This window comes from Phyllobates terribilis, unplaced genomic scaffold, assembly GCF_046119375.1.
Source record: "Phyllobates terribilis strain yellow unplaced genomic scaffold, ASM4611937v1 Scaffold_4__5_contigs__length_816908805, whole genome shotgun sequence".
NCBI lineage: Eukaryota > Metazoa > Chordata > Amphibia > Anura > Dendrobatidae > Phyllobates > Phyllobates terribilis.
In genome coordinates, this window is record NW_027362764.1 from 800,561,182 (window position 1) to 800,587,512 (window position 26,331).

Here is a 26,331-nt window from a genome sequence, read left to right on the forward strand (position 1 = left end):
AGCAGCAAGGGATGAGAGAGGCCGGACAGCACATAGATTTCCTCCGAGGTAGCATTCCTATCTGATGGACTACAGGCTCGGTGACTAACAAAATGGACTCTGAAAGGGGCCTCCCATCTACCGAGGAAACCGCCAATGGATCCGGGAGACATTGGATACGGATTTGATACTGCACCACCATGGCTTGTTGGATGAGATTCCCAGCGGCACCGAAATCCAGAGATGCAGTCTCGAAAAAATGTATCTTGCCACAGGATATCGATACAGACAGAGTCAGGGATGGAGAGGAAGAATTCTTGCCCAGGACGACCTCTCCAAGCAAACCTAGGCACTGGAGTTTCCCAGTCTCTCTGGACAAGAGCGGATTACATGCTCCGAACTGCCACAGTAAAAGCATCTTCCCTCAGCGCAGCGGACCTCCTGGCGATTCTTGACCATCGTCACCTGGTGTACCTGCATAGATTCAGGGGTGGATTCCAAGGTAGAGGCTTGTTGCGAGACCGGCTTTTGGAAAGTAGGTGCAAGGCGCAGAGGTCTTCTCTCACGGATCACCTCCTTAGAACGCTCCTGGAACCTGATGTCAATCCGTGTGACTAAAGACACTAGATCGTCCAGAGAGGAGGGTATGTCTTGACCGGCCAGTTCGTCTTTGATCCGCCTGGAAAGGCCCTCCCAAAAGATAGCCACCAGAGCCTCATTATTCCAGGCGAGTTCAGACCAGATGGTGCGGAAACGTACAGCGTACTGGCCTACTGTGAGGTTCCCCTGGCGAAGACGAAGAAGAGAGGAGGCGGTCGAGGATGTGCGGCCGGGCTCATCGAAAACTTTTGGTCTGTACTGTGTGTGTGTGTGTGTGTGTGTGTGTGTGTGTGTGTGTGTATACAGTACAGACCAACAGTTTGGACACCCCTTTTCATTTAAAGATATTTCTTTATTTTTATAACTATGAAAATTGTACATTCACACTGAAGGCATCAAAACTATGAATTAACACATGTGGAATTATATAGTTAACAAAAAAGTGTGAAACAACTGAAAATATGTCTTATATTCTAGGTTCTTCAAAGTAGCCACCTTTTGCTTTGATGACTGCTTTGCACACTCTTGGCATTCTCTTGATGAGCTTCAAGAGGTAGTCACCGGAAATGGTCTTCCAACAATCTTGAAGGAGTTCCCAGAGATGCTTAGCACTTGTTGGCCCTTTTGCCTTCACTCTGCGGTCCAGCTCACCCCAAACCATCTCGATTGGGTTTAGGTCTGGTGACTGTGGAGGCCAGGTCATCTGGCGTAGGACCCCATCACTCTCCTTCTTGGTCAAATAGCCCTTACACAGCCTGGTGGTGTGTTTGGGGTCATTGTCCTGTTGAAAAATAAATGATGGTCCAACTAAACGCAAATCGGATGGAATAGTATGACGCTGCAAGATGCTGTGGTAGCTATGCTGGTTCAGTATGCCTTCAATTTTGAATAAATCCCCAACAGTGTCGCCAGCAAAGCACCCCCACACCATCACAACTACTCCTCCATGCTTCATGGTGGGAACCAGGTATGTAGAGTTCATCCATTCACCTTTTCTGCGTCGCACAAAGACACGGTGGTTGGAACCAAAGATCTCAAATTTGGACTCATCAGACCAAAGCACAGATTTCCACTGGTCTAATGTCCATTCCTTGTGTTCTTTAGCCCAAACAAGTCTCTTCTGCTTGTTGCCTGTCCTTAGCAGTGGTTTCCTAGCAGCTATTTTACCATGAAGGCCTGCTGCACAAAGTCTCCTCTTAACAGTTGTTGAAGAGATGTGTCTACTGCTAGAACTCTGTGTGGCATTGACCTGGTCTCTAATCTGAGCTGCTGTTAACCTGCGATTTCTGAGGCTGGTGACTCGGATAAACTTATCCTCAGAAGCAGAGGTGACTCTTGGTCTTCCTTTCCTGGGGCGGTCCTCATGTAAGCCAGTTTCTTTGTAGCTCTTGATGGTTTTTGCAACTGCACTTGGGGACACTTTCAAAGTTTGCTCAATTTTTCGCACTGACTGACCTTCATTTCTTAAAGTAATGATGGCCACTCGTCTTTCTTTACTTAGCTGCTTTTTTCTTGCCATAATACAAATTCTAACAGTCTATTCAGTAGGACTATCAGCTGTGTATCCACCAGACTTCTGCACAACACAACTGATGGTCCCAACCCCATTTATAAGGCAAGAAATCCCACTTATTAAACCTGACAGGGCACACCTGTGAAGTGAAAACCATTTCCGGTGACTACCTCTTGAAGTTCATCAAGAGAATGCCAAGAGAGTGCAAAGCAGTCATCAAAGCAAAAGGTGGCTACTTTGAAGAACCTAGAATATAAGACATATTTTCAGTTGTTTCACACTTTTTTGTTAAGTATATAATTCCACATGTGGTAATTCATAGTTTTGATGCCTTCAGTGTGAATGTGCCATTTTCATAGTCATGAAAATACAGAAAAATCTTTATATGAGAAGGTGTGTCCAAACTTTTGGTCTGTACTGTATGTATAATAATATGATAAGGACCTGCACGTTCTCCTATAACACTTTGTGGAGTAGAAGCCCTGGATGGCGGCAGACACAGATACAAGGACCTGTGATATTAGAGACCTGTATAAAAAGCTCTATATGTTGCGGGGCAAGTGATCATGTGATGTTGATGTCACACGCTTGCGCAGTTGAATCTGGGGCGGTGTCTGGGAAACACACAGCGATCAGTGGTAACATAACATGACCGCGACATCATACACAGTTGCGGGAGAAATGGCCGGGTGAATCCCCTCTGCCCCGGAATGGGCATTACATTATACACATGCGCAGCAGCACCTGATGACAGGGGAGGTATATAGGATTCATTTCCCTCCAGAAACCTGATTGAATGACATCAGAGACAGGAAATACTACTTAAAGTGAACCAAACAGGTAACAGGAGCGGAAAATCATAGAGTGATAGGAATTTTTGAAAACACATCAGAGGTGTCATGGCTGATTATCTGAAAGCCTCCTGAGGAAGCTCTGGAATGAGGAGAAACGCGTAGAGGCAGGTGAACAGATTTAACCAACACTTGAGATAAGTGACAACATCCAATCATGGTGTTTAGGCATGACTTATAAAGTACTTATTACATACTTATGACCATGTGATATTTCAGTTTTTCTTTTTTAATAAATTTGCAAAAATTTCTACATTTCTGTTTTTTTTCAGTCTAGATGGGGTGCAGAATGTACTTTAATGAGAAAAAAATGAACTTTTTACAATTTACCAAATGGCTGCAATGAAACACGCATGATGTATCAAGTACTTATTTATCTTATTTAAATTCAAGTGATGTGAGGGGAACCATTATATATAACATGGCATTAGTATGCAAGCAGATATGGTTCAGCAAGGTAACCCACAGTCACTTATTGTATACTTTAATGGAACCCTAAAGAATAACCAGGAAGCAATGTCATACAAGGCAGATTTCACAAAAAGTGGAAAGGAAGTATGTTACCCATGTATCCCAATGTTGATCCTTGTGCCCCAACGCACGTTTCGGTACAGACACCTTCAGGGGGTTGGAGCTGCCTCTTATGACATTGCTGCCTGGTTATCCTCTAGGGTTCCATTAAGGTATATGTGTTGGTTCCCCTCACATCACTTGTGATCCTTATTATGATTTTAATACATTTTTTGGTTGGTGTGGACCACACATTACCTATTAGCTAACAGCAATGTTAGATACATAGACTTTGGTTTTTATGCATATCTATACAGATATATATGCTGTTTGACTTTTTAATTGCATATCTTAAGGGCACACTAGACAATACTCAATAGTTATACATATACAATGGTCAGATATTCAAATACAAATAGTGGTAGTACAAAGTATGCAGAAGATAAGGGTCGGTTACCAGTCAGATGAAAGGCCTGGCTCGTGGGGGAGGGGCTGCCTCATCGGAGGCTTGTGGACCCCTCTGTTCCAGGGCTTCTCCCCACGTGATATGTCATTGTGACCTCCCCAGAAAAAAGCTGTAGGACATGCTTTACACCAGCATTTAACACTTTGGGGTCACTCCCCTTCTGCCCCCCTGGGCTGGAACTAAATCCCCTCCCCTTTCATCTAGCAGCTAAAATCTTCAAAACCTAAGATGGGTCATAACTCCTTAATGAACAGTCCTAGGGAGGCGGTTTTGGCACCATTGGATCCGGTCGGGCCCCTGCTATGCAATGAGACCAAACACTGCTTTGCTACCTGGCTCCTACTAGCCCTTTTACGTATCTCCCCACCATGGGGTGCTAGAACAGATTGAGACCTTGGAAGGCGCTTGGCCCATTCCCGAGATCTCGAAAATGTAACGGGTTTACAGCTAGGATGTACGATAAGCCCATAACTCCATATGAAATTACAATTCCCGTCCGGCTGGGGAATTCTTTCATCAGTTAATTGGCTTTACACTCTCAATAGGGTTCCATCCTGCGAGAAATAGCTTGGTCCCAGCTATCTGCTGTAGTCGTGAATTTAACTCGGCCACCTACTGAGAATGGTTTCCTGTCTCAGCTTCACACTTTGTAAGAGGACTATAATCTTGAACCAGATATGATAGTTGATTGGCAAGAAATGATAGCGCCCATATTCTTCACACCATCAAATTTCCAATTTATCCCTTCTAGCTGCATATGGCACTATATGAAATGAAACCATTGTATGGCCAGTCATTCTTCCTAGGCTAGAGTCCTTTAAGCTAGTCAACTATCAATGTCCCAGTTTATCCTCCTATTTGGAGTGGTAAGATGAACATAGTTGCACAAAGACAAATTAACCCATTGTAAGTCCAATTAATCCTCCTACTCTGGAGTCATAAAACAGACTTGTCGCCAATGAAGAAGCACGCCCATCAAAGTTTTTATCCTCTTAATAGAGTCATATTGCAGTCATTCTATTATATGCAACTGTGTACTCACAATTGCTCATTTTGCCTTTCTAACCAGATAATTCTTCTCATTTCTCTGCTCTATGTAGAAACGGGAAGTGTCTTGCCCTCATAGATCATCCCCCTCTTCAACTCCTGACCCAGCTGCTTCCTCCTCCCCCATGCTATAGACCTTTTGCAGTGACTCGAGTCATACAGAGAAAATTGACCTCCTGTTTCTGCATAGAGCTTAAAATGATTCAGCTCGTCAGTTTTTAATCACGTTATGTCATAGACCCAAACAAAAGAATTAACTGGGTAGAAGGGCAAAACAAGCAATTGTATGTACACAGTGCTATATAATATGATGATTGCAATATACACTGCTCAAAAAAATAAAGGGAACACTTAAACAACAGAATATAACTCAAAATAAATCAAACTTCTGTGAAATCAGTGTCCAGAGGCTGGAGGCGCTAGCAGGAGACAGGCCAGTACACCAGGAGACGTGGAGGGGCTGTAGGAGGGCAACAACCCAGCAGCAGGACCGCTACCTCCGCCTTTGTGCAAGGAGGAACAGGAGGAGCACTGCCAGAGCCCTGCAAAATGACCTCCAGCAGGCCACAAATGTGCATGTGTCTGCACAAAGGGTTAGAAACCGACTCCATGAGGGTGGTATGAGGGCCCGACGTCCACAGATGGGGGTTGTGCTCACAGCCCAACACCGTGCAGGACGCTTGGCATTTGCCACAGAACACAGGATTGGCCATGTCTTCACTGGCGCCCTGTGCTCTTCACAGATGAAAGCAGGTTCACACTGAGCACATGTGACAGACGTGACAGAGTCTGGAGACGCCGTGGAGAGCGATCTGCAGCCTGCAACATCTTTCAGCATGACCGGTTTGGCAGTGGGTCAGTAATGGTGTGGGGTGGCATTTCTTTGGAGGCCGCACAGCCCTCCATGTGCTCGCCAAAGGTAGCCTGACTGCCATTAGGTACCAAGATGAGATCCTCAGACCCCTTGTGAGACCATATGCTGGTGCGGTTGGCCCTGGGTTCCTCCTAATGCAGGACAATGCCAGACCTCATGTGGCTGGAGTGTGTCAGCAGTTCCTGCAAGATGAAGGCATTAAAGCTATGGACTGGCCGCCCGTTCCCCAGACCTGAATCCGATTGAGCACATCTGGGACATCATGTCTCGCTCCATCCACCAACGTCACGTTGCACCACAGACTGTCCAGGAGTTGGCGGATGCTTTAGTCCAGGTCTGGGAGGAGATCCCACTGGAGACCATCCGCAACCTCATCAGGAGCATGCCCAGGTGCTGTAGGGAGGTCATACAGGCACGTGGAGGCCACACACAATACTCAGCCTCATCAGGAGCATGCACAGGCGTTGTAGGGAGGTCATACAGGCACGTGGAGGCCACACACAATACTCTGCCTCATCAGGAGGATGCCCAGGTGTTGTAGGGAGGTCATACAGGCGCGTGGAGGCCACACACAATACTCAGCCTCATCAGGAGCATGCCCAGGCGTTGTAGGGAGGTCATACAGGCACGTGGAGGCCACACACAATACTCAGCCTCATCAGGAGCATGCCCAGGCGTTGTAGGGAGGTCATACAAGCACGTGGAGGCCGCACACACTACTCAGCCTCATCAGGAGCATGCCCAGGCGTTGTAGGGAGGTCATACAGGCACGTGGAGGCCGCACACAATACTCAGCCTCATCAGGAGCATGCCCAGGCGTTGTAGGGAGGTCATACAGGCACGTGGAGGCCGCACACAATACTCAGCCTCATCAGGAGCATGCCCAGGCGTTGTAGGGAGGTCATACAGGCACGTGGAGGCCGCACACAATACTCAGCCTCATCAGGAGCATGCCCAGGCGTTGTAGGGAGGTCATACAGGCACGTGGAGGCCACACACAATACTCAGCCTCATCAGGAGCATGCCCAGGCGTTGTAGGGAGGTCATACAGGCACATGGAGGCCGCACACAATACTCAGCCTCATCAGGAGCATGCCCAGGCGTTGTAGGGAGGTCATACAGGCACGTGGAGGCCACACACAATACTCAGCCTCATCAGGAGCATGCCCAGGCATTGTAGGGAGGTCATACAGGCACGTGGAGGCCACACACAATACTCAGCCTCATCAGGAGCATGCCCAGGCGTTGTAGGGAGGTCATACAGGCACATGGAGGCCGCACACAATACTCAGCCTCATCAGGAGCATGCCCAGGCGTTGTAGGGAGGTCATACAGGCACGTGGAGGCCACACACAATACTCAGCCTCATCAGGAGCATGCCCAGGCGTTGTAGGGAGGTCATACAGGCACGTGGAGGCCACACACAATACTCAGCCTCATTGTGACTTGTTTTAAGGACATTACATCACAGTTGGATCAGCCTGTAGTGGGTTTTTCCACTTTAATTTTGGGGGTGACTCCACATCCAGGCCTCCATTGGTTAATAAATGTGGTTGCCATTGATGATTTTTGGGTGATTTTGTTGTCAGCACATTCAGCTTCTACAGAACAAAGTATTCAATGAGAAGATTTCATTCATTCACATCTAGGAGGGGGGATTTCAGGGGTCCCTGTATTTTTTTGAGCAGTGTATTAAGAGGCTAACACATTTGATGGGAGGAGTAGGAGTGCTTCTTTAAGTTGGTAAACCATCAATCTTCCTAGCCTGATGTGGTGAGACGGCCATGAGGGCTCTTAGTCTGGTGACACTATTCTAAGTGCCAGGCTGGGGGCACAAGTTGGACTTGTGGGTATTATGTAAGTAAGCCATCAATATCCTAGTGTATTCTTATAGTTGGAGTTGTTTGACAAATGATTATAATGATGATGATTATAAGACTCGCCCCAAAATTTGGGGAGAAAAATAGGAAAAAAAACGTTTTAACGTAATAGTGGTCCCAGGGTCGCTGCTGGCAGGAGTAGAGCGATGTTGCAGGCCCCAGGCTGGGAGGAGGGGGTGTTCGGTGGTGTGGGGGCTCCGCCGACATTTTGTGAAAGCCCCGGAGCCCCCGCACTTCCATGGTTTACAATGCTGTGGACTCTGGAAAAATGGCCGCCGGGGGCGACGCATGCGCAGATGGAAATCTCTGCAACAGTGGTTGCTGTCAAGAGATTTCTGGAAAATCAAATTACTGATAAGTAATTATCATGTTCCATGTGTGTCACTTATTGATTCTGCTACCTTAAGTCTGAATCTACAATGTGCACATTCTAATGAGAAACAGGAAATATATATATATAATATAGTACTGTGAAAGTTTTAGTTCGGTAAGAAGTAAGGAAAGTAAGAAGCTTTTAAAAATAAAATAGTTTTTATCAATTATCAACCAACAAAATGCAACCTGAATGCACAAAGAGAAATGTAAATCCCATCAGTATCTAGTGACCACCTGTCACCTCCATCATCAGTATCTGGTGACCGCCCGTCACCTCCATCATCAGTATCTAGTGATTACCCGTCACCTCCATCATCAGTATCTAGTGATTACCCGTCACCTCCATCATCAGTATCTAGTGACCACCTGTCACCTCCATCATCAGTATCTGGTGACCACCTGTCACCTCCATCATCAGTATCTGGTGACCGCCCGTCACCTCCATCATCAGTATCTAGTGATTACCCGTCACCTCCATCATCAGTATCTAGTGATTACCCGTCACCTCCATCATCAGTATCTAGTGACCACCTGTCACCTCCATCATCAGTATCTGGTGACCGCCCGTCACCTCCATCATCAGTATCTAGTGATTACCCGTCACTTCCATCATCAGTATCTGGTGACTGCCCGTCACCTCCATCATCAGTATCTGGTGACCGCCCGTCACCTCCATCATCAGTATCTGGTGACCGCCCGTCGCCTCAATCCTCAGTATCTGGTGACTGCCCGTCACCTCCATCATCAGTATCTGGTGACCGCCCGTCACCTCCATCATCAGTATCTGGTGACCGCCAATCACCTCCATCATCACTATCTGGTGACCGCCCGTCACCTCCATCATCACTATCTGGTGACCGCCCGTCACCTCCATCATCAGTATCTGGTGACCGCCCGTCACCTCCATCATCAGTATCTGGTGACCGCCCGTCACCTCCGCCGGACAGACGGGATGATGTGAGATCAGGGCTCGGTGAGGCCGGATCATCATCCCCAGGACTCCTCGCTCTTAATTACATTGGCTATATGTTATGGGGTGGTTATCTGGCTACAGAATACGTTTGGAGCCCGTCAGATGCCTCCTGATGGTGTTACATGATGGCTATGTATCTGCCTGTATTGAGGAAACCATAAATCTTGAAGAAATTCTCAAATCCACTTGCTGAAAAGCCGCCTACAAGCTTGCAGGACCATTTACCTGCATCACTGCTCCTGCAGACCCTTATTAGTGTGTCGCCCTTTGGGAACACACTGACTTCTTCTGCAGTCGAATTGATATTTTGAGGCTTCGGTCAAGGGCACCTGCTGCAATTTTTTTGCTCCCCGGTTCCTATGTTTTGGTGCAGCATTGAGTCGCTCAGCCTTGTTTCCATATAGAAGGTTTGGACTTTTTGGCTGCCATTCTTCTATGAAGACACCTACTCTGAACAGTAGATGGGATTCACTAATTACGCATGGTACTGCTGGACGCCTTCTGATCTCGAAGATCGTTACCCATTGCATGGTGTTCATCGTACCATCAGAGAGGTGTCTGATTGGCTCCAAATTAATTCTGCAGCCGTTCAACGACTCCCAACATCCAGCCAATGTCATTAAGAACAATCTTCAGTGTAAAAAAAGAACAAGGAGCCCTGGAAGTGATGAACTGGCCCCATAGCGCCCCGATTTCACATCATCCCGTCTGTCTGGGATCACATGAGGAGACAGAAGGATCCGCACAAGCCTCATACATAGAAGACCTGGAGTCAGTCCACCAAGATGTTTGGAATAAGCTCCTGCCGAGATCCTTCACAAACACTGTACAAGTGACAAGAAGCGGTGATGAAGGTGATGGGCAGTCTCCATATACTGATGATGGAGGCAACGGCCGGTCACCAGACACTGATGATGGAGGCGACAGGTGGTCACCAGATACTGATGATGGAGGCAACGGCCGGTCATCAGATACTGATGATGGAAGAGATGGCCGATCACCAGATACTGATGATGGAAGAGATGGCCGATCACCAGATACTGATGATGGAAGAGATGGCCGATCACCAGATACTGATGATGGAGGTGACGGGCGGTCACCAGATACTGATGATGGAGGCGACGGGCTGTCACCAGATACTGATGATGGAAGAGACGGCCGGTCACCAGATACTGATGATGAAGGTGATGGGCAGTCACCAGATACTGATGATGGAGGTGACGGGCAGTCACCAGATACTGATGATGGAAGCGACGGGCTGTCACCAAATACTGATGATGGAAGAGACGGCCGGTCACCAGATACTGATGATGAAGGTGATGGGCAGTCACCAGATACTGATGATGGAGGTGTCACCAGATATTGATGATGAAGGTGATGGGCAGTCACCAGATACTGATGATGGAGGTGTCACCAGATATTGATGATGAAGGTGATGGGCGGTCACCAGATACTGATGATGGAGGTGTCACCAGATATTGATGATGAAGGTGATGGGCGGTCACAAAATACTTATTAAAAATACACTATTAACATTTCTATGTATGAAGCTTTTTACGGTCCATCATTTTGTTCCACACCTACCTATGTATGTTTATTAGGAAGAAAAATGTCATCTGTTGAGACGATACCAATAACGTATAGTTATAGTTTCATTCTTTCATAATGTCATGAAAAATTTTTGTAAGGAAAATTGATACGGGAGGTAGAAGATTGTCAGTCGTTGAGGGGGTAAAATGATTCTGTGGTAAATAGATGTCCATTTGTCCATCTCTTAAATTTTGTCCCAACAAGGTCGGAGTGGTGGGTTGTACCTGGCCAGAAACTAATGCTTTTAAGAAGAGGGTGGCATAGTTACAGACCACTTCCATTACCTTTATGCTGATCTGTTTCTCCATCTCATATTGTACTGACGTGTTACACATGGTGCATCAGGGGGAAGATATGACCGTTATTAAAGTGGAGGTTAAAGAAGAAGCTGATGAGATGAGGATTGATCCACTGAGTATGAACGAGGTGAAAGAGGAAATTCCCGTAGCTGAATCCGCAGGTATGTACTTGAAATGAGAACTCGGCCGTTTGTTAAGGTGGGGCTTCACCATAGTCAAGGTTGGACGGGTCCACCGGAGAATCCTCGGGTGGGCCCTGGCTTCTCCTTCAGGAGAGTTTATAGCGCAAACCTTGCATCTTCTATGGGGCTCTTGAGCGGGGGAGAAAGGTGGGTCCTCAGAATCAAATTTTTTGGTGGGTCCAATGTTCTTCAGTCTGACACTGACCATAGTGTTACTGTAAAGTTAACTTTTGTGCAGTGATGTCCTGGACCTAAAGAAGCTGTAAATGCCTATAGAAATTCTCTCCAAGATCTTAGATGAAACCCCTCATGTATAACACTTGCTGTTAGGGGGGGGGGGGTTTGTTTTGTTTTTTTAATGGCTGCAGTGACAACTAGAGTAAAGCTAGAGCTAAGGGCTCACTCACATGAGCGAATAAAATCGGAAGAGTGCAATCAGAAAAAAATCAGATTGCACTCGGACCAATGTTATTCAATGATTCAGAGTTAATCTGCGATTTTTTTTATTTTTTTTTAATCGGATCGAGATCGGACCGAAAAAAAAATTGCAGCGTGCCGCGAGTGGATGCAAAAATCGGATCGCAATCGCCAATGCAAGTCAGTGGATGCAATTTTAAAATTGGACGGCACACAGTCAAGCCGAATATCATGCAAATTTGTCCAATGGGGCAGGAAATTGTATCAGCCCATTGCAGGAAGTTGTAAGCCCAAAGCATCAATGCCACGTATTAAAAAAGCTCAGAAACACACCTCGGCAGAGATCAGGAGGACCATGCCACTACACATAAATGTGGAGATGCTCATCGTCCTGGTCCAGGAGCGGCCAGAGCTGTGGGACAAACGGGACCCTAAATACCATGACCGTAGCCGACGTGATGCATCTTGGACATATATATGCCGGCAGATGTTTCCAAACTATGAGGCCAGCTCACGAGCGGAGCAAACGACAATGAGTAAGTACCCCAAAAATCAATAAAGTTGTGTTTCTGTATGTCTTATAATAATGAAGTCTATACTTCATAATTAGTATTTGTTAGGCCACACGTGCACACTTTCCAGATGCATTTTGTACGTAAGGCTGTAGTTCTGTTTTTTTGGAGGCTTCATGTGTTCTCCAGTTTATTTGCCAGAACAATGTGTATTCATTATGTCGGTTTTAATTTTTAATGTCAAGATAATGGCTTGTCAATGGTAAATGTCTGAAACCTACATAATATCGTTTTTGTTTTTAATCTTTTTTTTTTCCCCGCTTTAAAACAGTGAATGATATCACCCGACGCTGGCGCAGCTGTCGAGATACTTATAGACGGGAGCGTCAACAGAGTGGCAAAAGCGGGTCTGCGGCCTTCAGAAAACGGCCCTATATTTATATGGACAGGCTCAATTTCCTGGCCCCCATTATGAACCTATGTCCGTAAGTTCTGGCTTGTTTAACCACTCTTCAAGATTAGAAACGTATTAAGTAGTGTCATTTCAATCAACATTACATCATTTTTTTTTACTTTCAGAACTGAATCAAACTTGCGGGACAGGGAGATGGCCTCGGAGTCAGATGCCACCCTGTTGGATCCTGTGGCCGATTCAGCCGAGGATGTTGGACCAGCAGCAGGCCAATCATCCGATTCCGCACCAGCTGAAGGTTTGGAGGAAGTGGAAGGATGTCGGAGCAACAGCCCTGTCCTTCCACTCGACAACTCCCCTGTTGCTGCATTCATCCCACGAAGAGTTCGGCGCAGGAAGGAGCTCCCCTTTATCACCACCAGGCGCGAGGTAGATAGTGGGGTTTTAGATTATCTGTCGCGCATGGTGAATGATGATGGGGAGGAGGCGTTTGCGCGGAGCCTGGCACGGTATCTCCGTGACATCGATAGGCCTATGCAGCTGCGTGCCAGGAATGCCATCCATATTGTTTTGGATGCCTGCACGAGACCAAACAATCCGCGCGAGGTTTTTGACTATCTGGAAAGCTGGTATCAGTCAGACAGAAACCGTCTTCGCCCGGCAGACGAAGATGATGACCACGCGGAGTCCTCACAAAACCAAGCTCCCTACATTACAACCAACACTCATAGTGGCTCGACAACCACCCATTCAGTCTGAGCACATGAGTGGCCGAAGGCAAGAAGAGTGGGCTGGTCCAGGAGCTCCAATGGCTGGATCCATTGGTGGTGAAGGGCATCCACCATGGTCCAGGCATGGGTCTAATGAAGCTACTTATTATGGTCATGGTGGGCAATACCATTACCCCCAAGAGCGCCGGACACAGAGGTCTCCTTACCCTTCAGGGTCATGTAACCCCCATTTCATGGCCCAAACATATTCGACACCACCACCATCTTTGTCTGGAAATCTTTCCGCTTCTCAGCAAAGGTCACCACCCACATATCATACTTTGTGAAGTTTTTGGTTATTTTGTTACACTTGTTCCAAAAATAATTTGGTGTACATAAAATATGTATGTCCATATTTGTATATATTTTTTTTTATTAAAGTTATTGTTAACACAAAAGCCATGTTTTTCTTAAACACAAAATCTCCTTGTTGCTAGTGAAGGTTGCAAATACAACACCTCTTCATGGGAGAAACCTTATTTCACAACCCAAGTACAAAAACATTATTACTATAACACATTTTTAATTCAATGAACAATTTTGTGAATCCTGCCACGGAGTTTCACCGTCTGCTGTAAGGAAATACGTGGAAAACAGATCCCAAACCTAAATGGTGGAAGACTGTGGTCGTGAAGTTGGCACAGATGGTTCTAGGAGGGGAATGGGCACATCCTGTACATTTCAGGACCTTGATCCTCACGACATTCCTGTAAAGTTGTGCAAGACCACACAACGCCTTGATCCCACCATTCACATTCTGTTCCCTAAGTTGGAGGGCAGACTGGAGTACTCGCTATTTAGCGCACAGAACGCTAAAGGCGCACGCAACCATCCTGTGAGCGCGCGACAGCCGATAATTGAAAACTCGGCTCTGGTCATTGAGGCCTTGACGGGAGTAGGGCCGCATCACATGGCGAGTTAATTGGAAGGCCTCATCTGCAACAAATACATATGGTGCCGCTTCAGCCCTTGAACTTGAGAGAACACACGCAGGTGGGAGGCTAAGATCATTATTTAGAAGCCCGCCGACCCATTATAGAAGTTTTGGAGGTTCGTGAATCTCCAGTTCTCCCATGGGCCCCAATATCTACAATTTTATAAACATATAATAAGAAACTGAAACACAACCACAATAAACAAGGATGAAATATATCAAGTCCAAATGGACCCATGTTATTGTGTATATGATTTAAACCTCAGAACAGACCATATATAGGAAAGGAGGGGTCTCTCCTGAGCAGAGAAAAGGATGGTTACACTCGTTCATATGTAAAAAACAATTCTTTATTGAAAATTATTACATCATGTAAATACACATACAAAACATGTCCAACAAGACAGAGTGCTAAGACCAAACCATGTGAATTAAAAGACCATGATCGCAAAAAATGATAAAATATTGTGACGCAACAGCCCCAGATAGTGGACTTACATAACGCGAATGTCAATGGGGAAAAAAATGGAAATATCAGTGTTCCATCAACATTGTTAATATCCTTATTTATGCCATTAGTGTAGCCACATGATTGAATAGCTCATAGATGGAAAATGTAACATCCCCATGATATATATAAAAATACCCATATAGCATCCAGGATGCCCAATGTACTGGATATAGTCAATCCCAAATATATATATGAATAATAAAGATAATGTATATCCAATTATTTAGGGAAAAATATACCTGGATTGTCGTTCAGCCACCAAATGAACCGCGGTTAGCGTCACCCCGACGCACGTTTCGGTAGAGAACCTTCTTCAACATAAACATGTAGTTACTGTCAACTAATCCCAATAGTACAACAACAAAAATACTGTTTATAATTGAAATATTGGGAGCCTGAGTTCTGCGGCTTCTTGACCTTTGATGTGTTTTCCATCCAAGGCCCCGGGTGAGTTTTCTGCAAAAACACGTGATATCTGCTCCGAGTCAAGTTGCGTAGGCTCCGGCATCACAACGGAATGGAGTCTGTCCCATATCTGGGCACATTTTGTTCCTGATCATTCCTGCTATATGTTGACTTGCCCAGTAGGAATTCTAGATGAAGGGCTGCAAATGATAAACCAGTAGATAGGAACCTCTGGGACAAAGGTAACAATGCATAATGAGATTGTTGGACAATCTGAACATACAAAAAATATGATCATGCTTAAAATATATCAATAAGGAAAAAAAAGTTAACACACTCTTTTAGTAATACCATATTAGCCATTCTTACAAGTTCACCATACTAGAACCAACATTGTTAATTCAAAAAATCACAAACATAGTATTAAATGAAGCTATACACTTGCTAACAAACATTTTACATCCGCTATTGAAAAGCAAGGCCACCTAGATGTTCACACCTCAAATACATATTACTTGACAAACAAATGGAAAAATTGTGCGCAAAAATCACACAATGGCCTGTGAACATGTGATGGGTCTTAAGTTCAAATTAGTAAAAAAAAAAAAAAAATTACATATAATTTAAATAAAAAAAAACATACCTTCACGTGAGAAGAAGTCGCTCCTCGGTAGAAATACTTCGCTGTATGTTGGTATTTCCAGGCCTGAGTATCTCCAAAAGATGGTCAAATGTAGCCCGGCTCATCTGACAGTGGGCATAAAACTTCTTCTGAGGATGCATGCGTAGCTCCTGATAAAGTCCATGGAAGTGACCTTTTGTGGCACTTTTTGTCAGTAGTGGATGGATTCAGTGTCGACTAGTGTTGAGCGAGTATGTTCTATTAACCCTTTCGCCGAGTATGCTCGGGCCGAGCTCCGAGTAGTTACAGCTGCTCGGTGATATGGTTGAATCGCTCCCGTGTGCATGATTTGTGACTGTTTGACAGCTTTATTACATGTGATGTCTATTTCTTACACATTTCTCCCATGTAATAAAGCTGTCACACAGTTGCAAATCATACACATGGGAGCGATTCAACCATATCACCGAGCAGCTATAAATACTCGGAGCTCGGCCCGAGCATACTCGGACAGAACATACTCGCTCAACACTAGTGTTGACGCTTCCGCCTCGGATCAGCTACAATTGGGTACGGCTCATCATAGCGCCGAGATAAGACCCAGTGGAAAAGAACACGCTCAGTAGTTTTGTAGGACCGGTTGAATGTCATGTTGGCTCAAAAAAAAAAATAACCAAAAACCAGCCTTCAGGGGTATTATGAAGGAATATCCCAATATGATATATAGGCCCTTCCAGTGTGGGACCTTGACAAGTGTTTTTTTTTATAGGCTACTAAGCAAGGAAACCACTTTTTTCTTTTTTCTTATGCATTGTATTCAAAGCACATCGCACTACACTCGCAGAGGATTCGGAAGAGAAACAGTATAACACTCGTCCGACTCTCCTGCATTAAACGCTAGGGTGACTCCGGCCTAACAGAGATGTGACCTAACAGAGACCGAGAATTTTATGGAGGGGAAGGGTTTCAATGCCCATGAAACACCTTAAGGCTGGAATCACACTCGCACTATGGCCATTTTGGTGCAGTTTTTTTGAGCCAAAGAAAGGAGTGGACTGTGTCGGAATAGAAAATATAAAGGAAAGCCTTGTCCTTCTCCCAAATCCACTTTTGACTTTGACTCAAAGTATAAAACTGCTTGTTTCCAGCTTCACCCAAAAAATGTTATCATTCAGATATTTAAGTAATTTTTCTCATTTTTTTTTGCGGTTCGTGGGCCTTCATTTTTATGTCAGTCATTCATTATTTTATTTTTTAATGACCACACAGGACCGCTAAAATATATCCTATACATACAGCTCTGCTGTTCAAGGCACTTGATGGCTGATTAAATCAGCTATCTTGTGCCGGGAAAAATGCGGGATCAGCATGTGAGCCCGCATCAAAATCAGGGACACAACGTAAATGTATGTCATATGTCTTAAAGGGGTTAAATACAGTAAAAAGTGAAAAAAAAACTGTTTTTAAAAAGATTGAAGACTCCTATTGCCAGGTCAGTATAATTGTATAGTAAACATGGTAAAATAAAAAACAATAAACTATTGTGGAATTGAACATTTTTGGATTTTTTTTCCCGCTTTTCAGTGCATCACATGATAAAATGAATGGCGTAAGTCAAAATTAGAACTCGTCACAAAAAAAAAAAACAAACCCAAGCTCTCATATGGCCATTTGGACGGAAAATAAAAAAGTTATGGCTTTTAGAGGAAGGGGAGGAAAAAAACAAAGCAAATCAGCAGCTGACGCCTCACCATGATGTCTGAGCAGAACAGTGTTTCTTTTGCTCAGACATAATTTTGAAGGCTGCTGCACCTGATTGCCTGCAGCGGTCTCATGCTTATGTCACGAGACTGGCAAGAGATATCATGACTCGGAGTGGAGAAGCAGTGTCGGTTTGGCAGGTAAGTATACATTTATTTTGATTTTCGCGCCGCGTATATATAGTAACATAGGTTGAATAAAGATCTAGGTCCATCAACTTCAACCTCTCTACACTAACTTACTAACTAACTGGGGCTCGGCCTCACAAATGTATTATTACCATTTTTATTATTGCTGCACTATCACAATTAAAGAGTAACCCGTTTATAATTTTAATATTTTGTATTATTCTTGTGATCCTAATAATGGTATTACTAAAATCCCTATCCTATGCTTTAAATCTGTTGATCCAGAAAAAGGCAAAAAAAAAAACAGGACACCTTCAGCCAATTTGCGTCACAGGGAAATATTCCTTCTTGATCCCGAGAAAAGGCGATCCGTCCTCGAACCCGGGATCAAACCTAATTATGATACTAGTTATGTAATTACTATTATATTAAATGTACTACTATTGTGTCTAATTTAACTGTAGCCCACAATGTTATGTGTATCGAGGAAATCGTCCAGCCCTTGTATAAAGCTGTTATAGTGTCGGCCATCACTATCTCGAGTGGTCGGCATTCCACAGTCCGACTGTAAAGAACCCTTTCCTGTTTAGGTGCCGGAATCGCCTTTCTTCCACCTGTAATGAGTGCTCCCTGGTCCTTAGTATGGTCTTTATAGAGGGAATGAATAAGTGGTTGTCCAATAACAGTTGATCCCCTTTATATGATTGCTTATAAGTTTGTCTATTTTATGGTTTAAACAGACTTGACAAATATGTCTTTAATCTTAACAGAACTCCCCAGCAGAAATTCGAAGGAAATCTTTGTGTTATCGCGAAATTATAAAGTAGAAGATGAAGATATCATGCAGCGCTCCTCAGGAGAAAGCCTTAATGTACATCCAGGACTTCCCAGTACAGAGAATTCCTTTAATAATGAAGAATCTTCTCCCGCTCACTCACAGACTGAAGGAATTCTCCCAGTGGAGAAACCGTTCACCTGCTCAAAATGTGGGAAGTGCTTTCCAGACAACCCACGTCTTCTAAAACACGAGAAAAGTCACACAGGAGAGAAGTCGTATTCATGTTCTGAATGTGGGAAATTTTTTAGAACAAAAGCAAATCTTGTTAGTCATCAGAAAATTCACACAGGAAAGAATGTATATTCATGTGCAGAATGTGGAAAGTGCTTTACAAAAAGAACAAATCTTCTTATACATGAGAGACGCCACACGGGGGAAAAGCCATTTCCATGTTCAGCATGTGGGAAATGTTTTATAACTATATTTGACCTTGTTAGACATGAGAGAATTCACACAGGAGCGAAGCCGTATTCATGTCCTGCGTGTGAAAAATGTTTTGTAAGTAAATTTAATCTGGTCGCACATAAGAAAATTCACACAGGAGAGAAACCATTTACATGTAATGAATGTGGTAAATGTTTTCTAACTAAAGTTAATCTGGTCAAACATCAGAAGATCCACACAGGAGAGAAGCCACATTCATGTTCAGAATGTGGGAAGTGCTATAAAGATAAAACAAGTCTTGTATGTCATAAAAGAATTCACACAGGAGAGAAGCCGTATTCATGTGCAGAATGTGGGATGTGCTTTAAAGATAGAACTAGTCTCAGTAGACATGAGAGAAGCCACACAGGAGAGAAGCCGTTTCCATGTTCAATATGTGGAAGACGTTTTAAATATAACTCCAATGTTGTTGCACATGAGAAAACGCATACAGGAGAGAAGCCGTATTCATGTACTGAATGTGGGAAATTTTTTACAACAAAATCAAATCTCGTCATTCATCAGAAAATTCACACTGGAGAGAAGCCGTATTCATGTCCTTTATGTGGGAAATGTTTTACAGGGAAGGCAGATCTTGCTTCTCACAATAGAACTCATTCCGGAGAGAAGCCGTATTTATGTTCAGAATGTGGGAAAAGCTTTACAACTAAAACAGGTCTTATTGTACATGAGAGAACCCACACAGGAGAGAAGCCGTATTCCTGCTCACTATGCGAAAAAGGTTTTATAGTTAAATCGAGTCTTATTAGTCATGAGAGAACACATACAGGAGAGAAGCCGTATTCATGTTCAATTTGTGGGAAATGCTTTACAGGTAAACAAAGTCTTGATAAACACGAAAAACGTCACAGAGGAGAGAAACCGTATTCATGTTCACTATGTGGGAAATGCTTTATAGATGGCTCAGGTCTTAGCAAGCATCAAAAAAGTCACACCGTAGAGAAGCTCTGATCTATATGTGGAAAGGTTTTACAAATAAATTATAACTTTTCAGAGAATTCACATTGATAATAAACTCTATTGTTTGGGATGGTAGAAATGCGATAAATAAAAAATATTTTGATAGAATTAGTCTTGATTTGCTAAACGCCCAAATTATAATTACCCGAGTTCAGCTGTGACCAGGATTCTTGGAGAAACTTATTTTGGCCATAAAGAAGAAAAGAAGAGCCTTGTTTAGTTTGTAAGCAATGAGGCTGAAATGTCCCCACTGGGGCTCAGAACTTTGTTAATTTTTACTGTATTTAGTTTACTCGCGTATATAGCACCATTAATACAGAGCACTGTAGACATCATCACTATCCCCACTGGAGCTCACAATTTAAATCTAATATGTCTTTGGAGTGTGAGAGGAAGCAGTGGTCCCCATAGGAACTCATGAAGCAATTTGATAAGGCTTTGCAAACTGAAGGAGACTGTTTAAAGTTTCTCATTTTTGCATTTCCCAGCTTATCATTTGAAAAAAATCAAAGGCCTGTGTTTTTGATGGTTCACTGATTCGGCAGATGATCAAAGATGAACATTTCATCGGGACAATGTCAGAACTCCAAAAGAATGCTTGGTTATTATTCAAAGACCTTGTTAAGGATTTTCTTGGAGCAAACGATTACACTGAAATTGTCCGAATAATCTTGGCGAGCTACATAATGTTTGGTTGCAACATGAGCATCAAGGTGGATTTTCTGCATAGCCGTCTTGCTAACTTCACTTAAAATCTTGGCGTAGTTCGTGATGCTAATCAAAAATTTAAGGGAAAATGGACGAAGCTAAACTACAGGGCAATCCTGGAGGAAAACCTATTGAAAGCTGGAAAAGACTTTAATCCGGGGCGTAAGTTCACCTTTTAGTAGGCAACGATGAGGGGTTTAGATTAGAGCATATTCATGTGTGTGAACGACCCAGTCAAAGTCCAGACCCAAATCCCAGAGAATCTGTGACAAAACGTGAAAATTATTGTTCACAAACGTCTCCACCCGATCTCACTGAGCGAGAGCGAGTGTGCAAAGCTGGAGAGAGAGACCCCAAAAGATTGCAGCGAGAGGCGGGAGAGACAAACCCCAAAAGATTGCAGCGAGAGGCGGGAGAGACAAACCCCAAAAGATTGCAGCGAGAGGCGGGAGAGACAGACCCCAAAAGACTGCAGCGAGAGGCGGGAGAGACAGAGCCCAAAAGATTGCAGCGAGAGGCGGGAGAGACAGACCCCAAAAGACTGCAGCAGTAATTGCAACGAAAGGTGGTCCTTCAAAGTATTGACTTAGGGGGCAATTGCACCTCACAATTTTTCAAATTTATCTTTTTTAAATATTTAGAAAACTTTGTATTCTATCCTTTTACTCTTAACAATTACTTTAATGTTGGTGTTACACAAAATCCCAATAAAATACACTTAAGTTTGCGGATGTGAAGAAAAATGTGGAAAAGTTCACGGGGTATGAATAATTTTTTCAAGGCGCTGTGTATCACCTCTAAAAGATGTTTTCTGTTCTCTTTTCTCCTTTTTTTTCCATACATTTTAATCGTACTGATGAAAGGAAATGTGTTATCAAAAATCTACTGAAAAAAATGTAAAGTATTTGGTTTAATTAAAAAAAAGTTGTGGTATGAAAAATAATTAAAGATTTTAAACACTACGGGGAGGAGCTGCTGAAATTTGCCAGAAAATCCTAGTGTACCGCTTGCTCGCCTTATGACTGCAGTAAATGTGGGCGGGATCTGTTCCATGTCTCTGATGTAACTCCTCCCTTTCTGTTTGCAAAAGGATGAGGAAGAATAAAGTTTGGTATCACAGTGCAGAGACTTTTTGTTGGTGATTGCAAAGTTATGTGAACCGTGTCAACGACGACAGCTGGCAGCACCGATTCTATAAGTTGGCACTTTTCTGCTTATTGTACCACACATGATAGGATTGGATACATGGCTCTATGGACTGCATCACACATGATAGGATTAGATATATGGCTCAATGAACTATAATTGGTGGGGAAAGGTTGATCTTGATGGACCTAGGTCTTTTTTTTAAACTTGTGTATCTGCATCGCACACGATAGGATTAGATGCACAATTCATCAGACTTCATAAGAATAGATACGTAGACTGTATCACACATGGTAGGATTACATACACAGCTCAGCAGACTATCAGCGAAATGTATCACCCACTATGGGATTAGATACACAGCTCTGCTCAGTCAGTGTAAAGCCTCATTCATATGTCTGTAATGTAGGGACCTCTGAATGGGGCTTTACACTGACTGAGCAGAGTTGAGACAGTGTTCAGGACACCGCAACGTTATGACTATACTACCATGCTTTGAGCACTTGCAAAACGACAAATGCAAATGCCAACCCCGAGCGGCTGCAGAAAAAAAAAATGTTAAAAACAAAATGAAATGTAGTGTTTTAGAAAAAAATTATTTTATTCAATTAGTAATATAAAAATCACAACACGTTCACATTAAGGTATGATTATACAGGATTGATATGTCATTTGAATAATTTTGAATTGCTGATTAAATAAAACATTCTTTGCATCTGAAAAGTCAGAGTGCCAAGTTTTTTGGACTACAAAAGAAAGGGTGTCATTTGTCCCAATAGAGGATATCTCTATTTACCCTATGAATTATCATCAGATCCCTATGCTGCTTTTCCACTGGCTGATAATCCGTCAGAGTCAAACGGTAATGGCCCAATTGTGTAATATCAGTCGGTCGAGCGACTGAAGTGTCCAAAACCACTCGTTCATCTTGTATAAAATCATTTTGGTGGGTGAAAAAAAAATTTTCATTCAACTTTTCAAAATTTGTGTAATGTAAATAGAGATTATTCGCTTGTTCAATGAGCTGACAAAAGATGGAGAGGAAATTCAAGTTCTAAACAGGGTTGATCGAGTTCCAAAGCGATGAATAGTTTAGCAGCATTTGGAGCGTGTGGAAAAAAGATTTTTGCTTCGCTCATCAAATATTCTTCGAACAGTATCGACGGAAATTTTTGTGCAATTCTTTATGAATTCATTCACGGTTAATAGTATCACTTACGGGATTTGAATGTTGAACGCACCTACACTTCAGAATATCTGTCTGTGTGAACACATTGCAAGATGTTTGATGTTACGATCACTATGGAATCATTGTAATTCACATTTCTCGTCCTGTATACAGACATCGATTACTAGTCGTGAGATACAATTGCATAGTTCATATGATTATCTCGTCATGTAAACGAACCCTTAGACTGGATTTAGTAGATTCTAACTTTGTCACGCAATTGGAAAATTCTTAGCCCCACTTGTGGTGTTATATCTGGTCACCTTATGGGATGTCTCTGTGTCCCACTAGATTTAGTAGATATCAGAGTTGAGAAGGTATCGCCCACATTGAAGCCTGTATGTCTCTTTGGGGCAGTGTCTCCTTATGGGCTGTCGCCTGATCCTCTAACCAAATTGCCCAAACCAGTCTAGCTGTTATCTCCATATTGACAATACTTAGCTTTCAACCATCGTATCCCGAAGAACAATAGAATTGTTGTCAATAACAATCCTGAGCTCCAATGCTGGGATGTGTCGTGGAAACCCTCTCTAGGAAGATCTTTAGGGAAGACACAAGGGGTCTCACACGTTGCCGGTGTTTTTTTTCAAATGGTGGAGATTGATCGGAGACGAGCATACGCAGATGTTACGAAACCTTTCTGACCCTACGCGAAGGGCAGAGGGTTTTTATAGTATTCACAGAGAAGAGGAAGTCTCAGTACTTTGCCGCAAATGGATACAGCGGGTGAAATAATTGACCACACCACCAATTCTCTAAGTAAATATATTTCTAAATGTGCAAAGAAATCAAACCATGGCTGTCTATAAATTAAGTTATGTGTAATAATAAGAAATGACCTGGGGAAAACATATTGAACACATAAAGAACGAGAGGTACAAAAATCCCTGGAAAGTCCTGACACCAGCTGAGATCTATCAGTAATTAGAAAGCAATTCTAACACTTAGTGACAAATAATATCAGCTGGTTCAACTGATATCCTAGAAAAAGGTGATGTTATGTATAATAATGAGAAATGACAGGGAAAAAGTATTGAACATGGTTACTGAAATGTATTTAATACTTTGTATAAAAGCCTTTGTTGGTGATGACAGCTTCAAGACGCCTCCTTTATGGAGAAACTAGTCGCAGGCATTGCTCAGGTGTGATTTTGGTCCATTCTTCCACACAAACACTCTTCACATCCTGAAGCTTCCATGGGCTCCTTCTATGAATTCTGAACTTTAGTTCCTTCCGTAAACTTACTATTGGATTCAGGTCAGGTGATTGGCTCGGCCATTCAAGCAGCTTTATTTTCTTTCTCTGAAACCAATTGAGCGTTTCTTTGTCTGAGTGTTTGGGATCATTGTCTTGCTGAAATGTGCAACCTTATTTCATCTTCATCATCCTGGTAGATGGCAGCTGATTTTTATCAAGAATGTCTCCGTACATTTGCTTATTCATCCTTCCTTAAATTATATAAAGTTTTCCAGTGCCGTATGCTGAAAAATAGACCCACACCATGATGTTCCCACCTCCACACTTTACTGTTGGACTGGTGTTTTTGGGGTGATATGCAGTACGTTTTAGCCTCCAAACGTGGTTAGTATTATGGCATCCAAAGAGTTCAATTTTGGTCTCATCTGACCAGACTATTTTCTCCCAATAGTTCACAGGCTTGTCTAAATGTTGTTGAGCAAACTTTAAACCTGCTTTTTATTCAGCAATAGAGTCTTGAGTGGTGAGTGTGCATACAGGCCATGGAGGCATAGTGCATTACTTACTGTTTTCTTTTAAACATTTGTACCTGCTGATTCCAGGTCTTTCTGTAGCTCTCCACAGGTGGTCCTTGGCTCTTGGACAACTCTTCTAATTCTTTTCACTCCTTTGTCTGAAACCCTGTGTGGAGCACCTGGTCTCGGATGTTTTTTTGTGAAAATTATGTTCTCTACATTTCCAGATTATGGCCCCAACAGTGCTGACTGGAACCTTCAGTAGTTTAGAAATTCTTCTGTAACAAATGCCATTGTTTTGCAACAATAAGATTGTGAAGGACTTGAGATAGCTCACTTGTAGGGATAAGCGAGCACTAAAATGCTCAGATGCTCGTTATCCAAACCGAGCAATTCCTAATGCTCAGATACTCATTTCGAGTAGCGAGTATAATGGGAATCAATGGGAAATTCGAGCATTTTTCCTGCAGTCCCTACAAGGAGGTCTGGGGGGAGATGAAAATGTTGAAATGCATACAAAAAGTGCTGAATGAAAGGAGAACAGCACGAGGAAGACCCCTGGAAGCATCTCTGACTCCCAGGTGGCTCAGGAAGGAGAGATGCAAAATTCTCTTCGTAGTGTGGGTCTAGCAGGGTGAACAACCAGTACTCTTTTTTTATGTCCAAGATGAATCACAATTTACTTCACTTTAAGAACTGACAATTAGGGTTGAGCGAGTATGTTCTGTTCCGAGTATGCTCGGGCCGAGCACCGCGTATTTACAGCTGCTCGGTGATATGGTTGAATCGCTCCCGTGTGCATGATTTGTGACTATTTGACAGCTTTAGTACATGTGATGTCTATTTCTTACACATTCCTCACCTGTAATAAAGCTGTCAAACAGTTGCAAATCATGGACACGGGAGCGATTCAACCATATCACCGAGCAGCTATAAATACTCGGAGCTCGGCCCGAGCATACTCGCCGAAAGGGTTAATAGAACATACTCGCTCAACACTACTGACAATAAAACATTCAAAATCAAAGAGAAATTGGAGTTTACATAAAAAAAATTGTAAGAAATATTCTTTCCTGTATAATGACTTGTATATAAGGCAAAATTTACAAAGGATTTTTTAAAAAATATTGATTTAAGTAAACCAAAATTAACATTTTTAATAAAAAACTGGGAATTTCAGTGTAATGTATGAAGGAAGCAAGAACTGTCAAAAAAAAATAGATTAAAGAGGGACTCAGGTACATTAGACATAAAGGAGGGCCTCATACACATTCTGTTCAAATTGTCATGTAGTGGTACTCCTAGACTGATAAAGGCTATGCACTAAGTGCAAAGCCAGACAAAAATTACAAGCAGGGTCATCCATACACCCTTGAAGGCACCAACTGTAGTGCATCATTCAAATATTGTGAACAAAGTATAGTTGTGGTACTCCTACACTCAAAGGATCTGCACACACTGCAAAGCAAGACGAAAATTATATGCAGGCTCATCCATAGACCCTTGAAGGCATAAACTGGAGGGCCTCATTAAAATATTAAGTGTAGTTGATGTACTCCTACACTCATAAAGACTCTGTACAAAGTGCAAATCCAGGAAAAATTATAAGCAGGGTCATCCATAGACCCTTGAGGGCAACATCTGGGACCTCATTAAAATATTAAGAAAGTGCAGTTGATATGC

At 43.1% G+C, this 26,331-nt stretch overlaps 1 protein-coding gene across 1 annotated transcript in view; it reads left to right on the forward strand.

Annotated features, from left to right (window-relative positions):
- LOC141266104 (uncharacterized) overlaps positions 1-26,331 on the forward strand; it is a 113,791-nt gene that overhangs the window by 29,966 nt on the left and 57,494 nt on the right. Inside the window, exons 3-4 of the mRNA XM_073680039.1 lie at positions 11,004-11,118; positions 18,382-19,707. Coding sequence (XP_073536140.1) covers positions 11,004-11,118; positions 18,382-19,707 — 1,441 coding nt within the window. The remainder of the gene's footprint in view (positions 1-11,003; positions 11,119-18,381; positions 19,708-26,331) is intronic.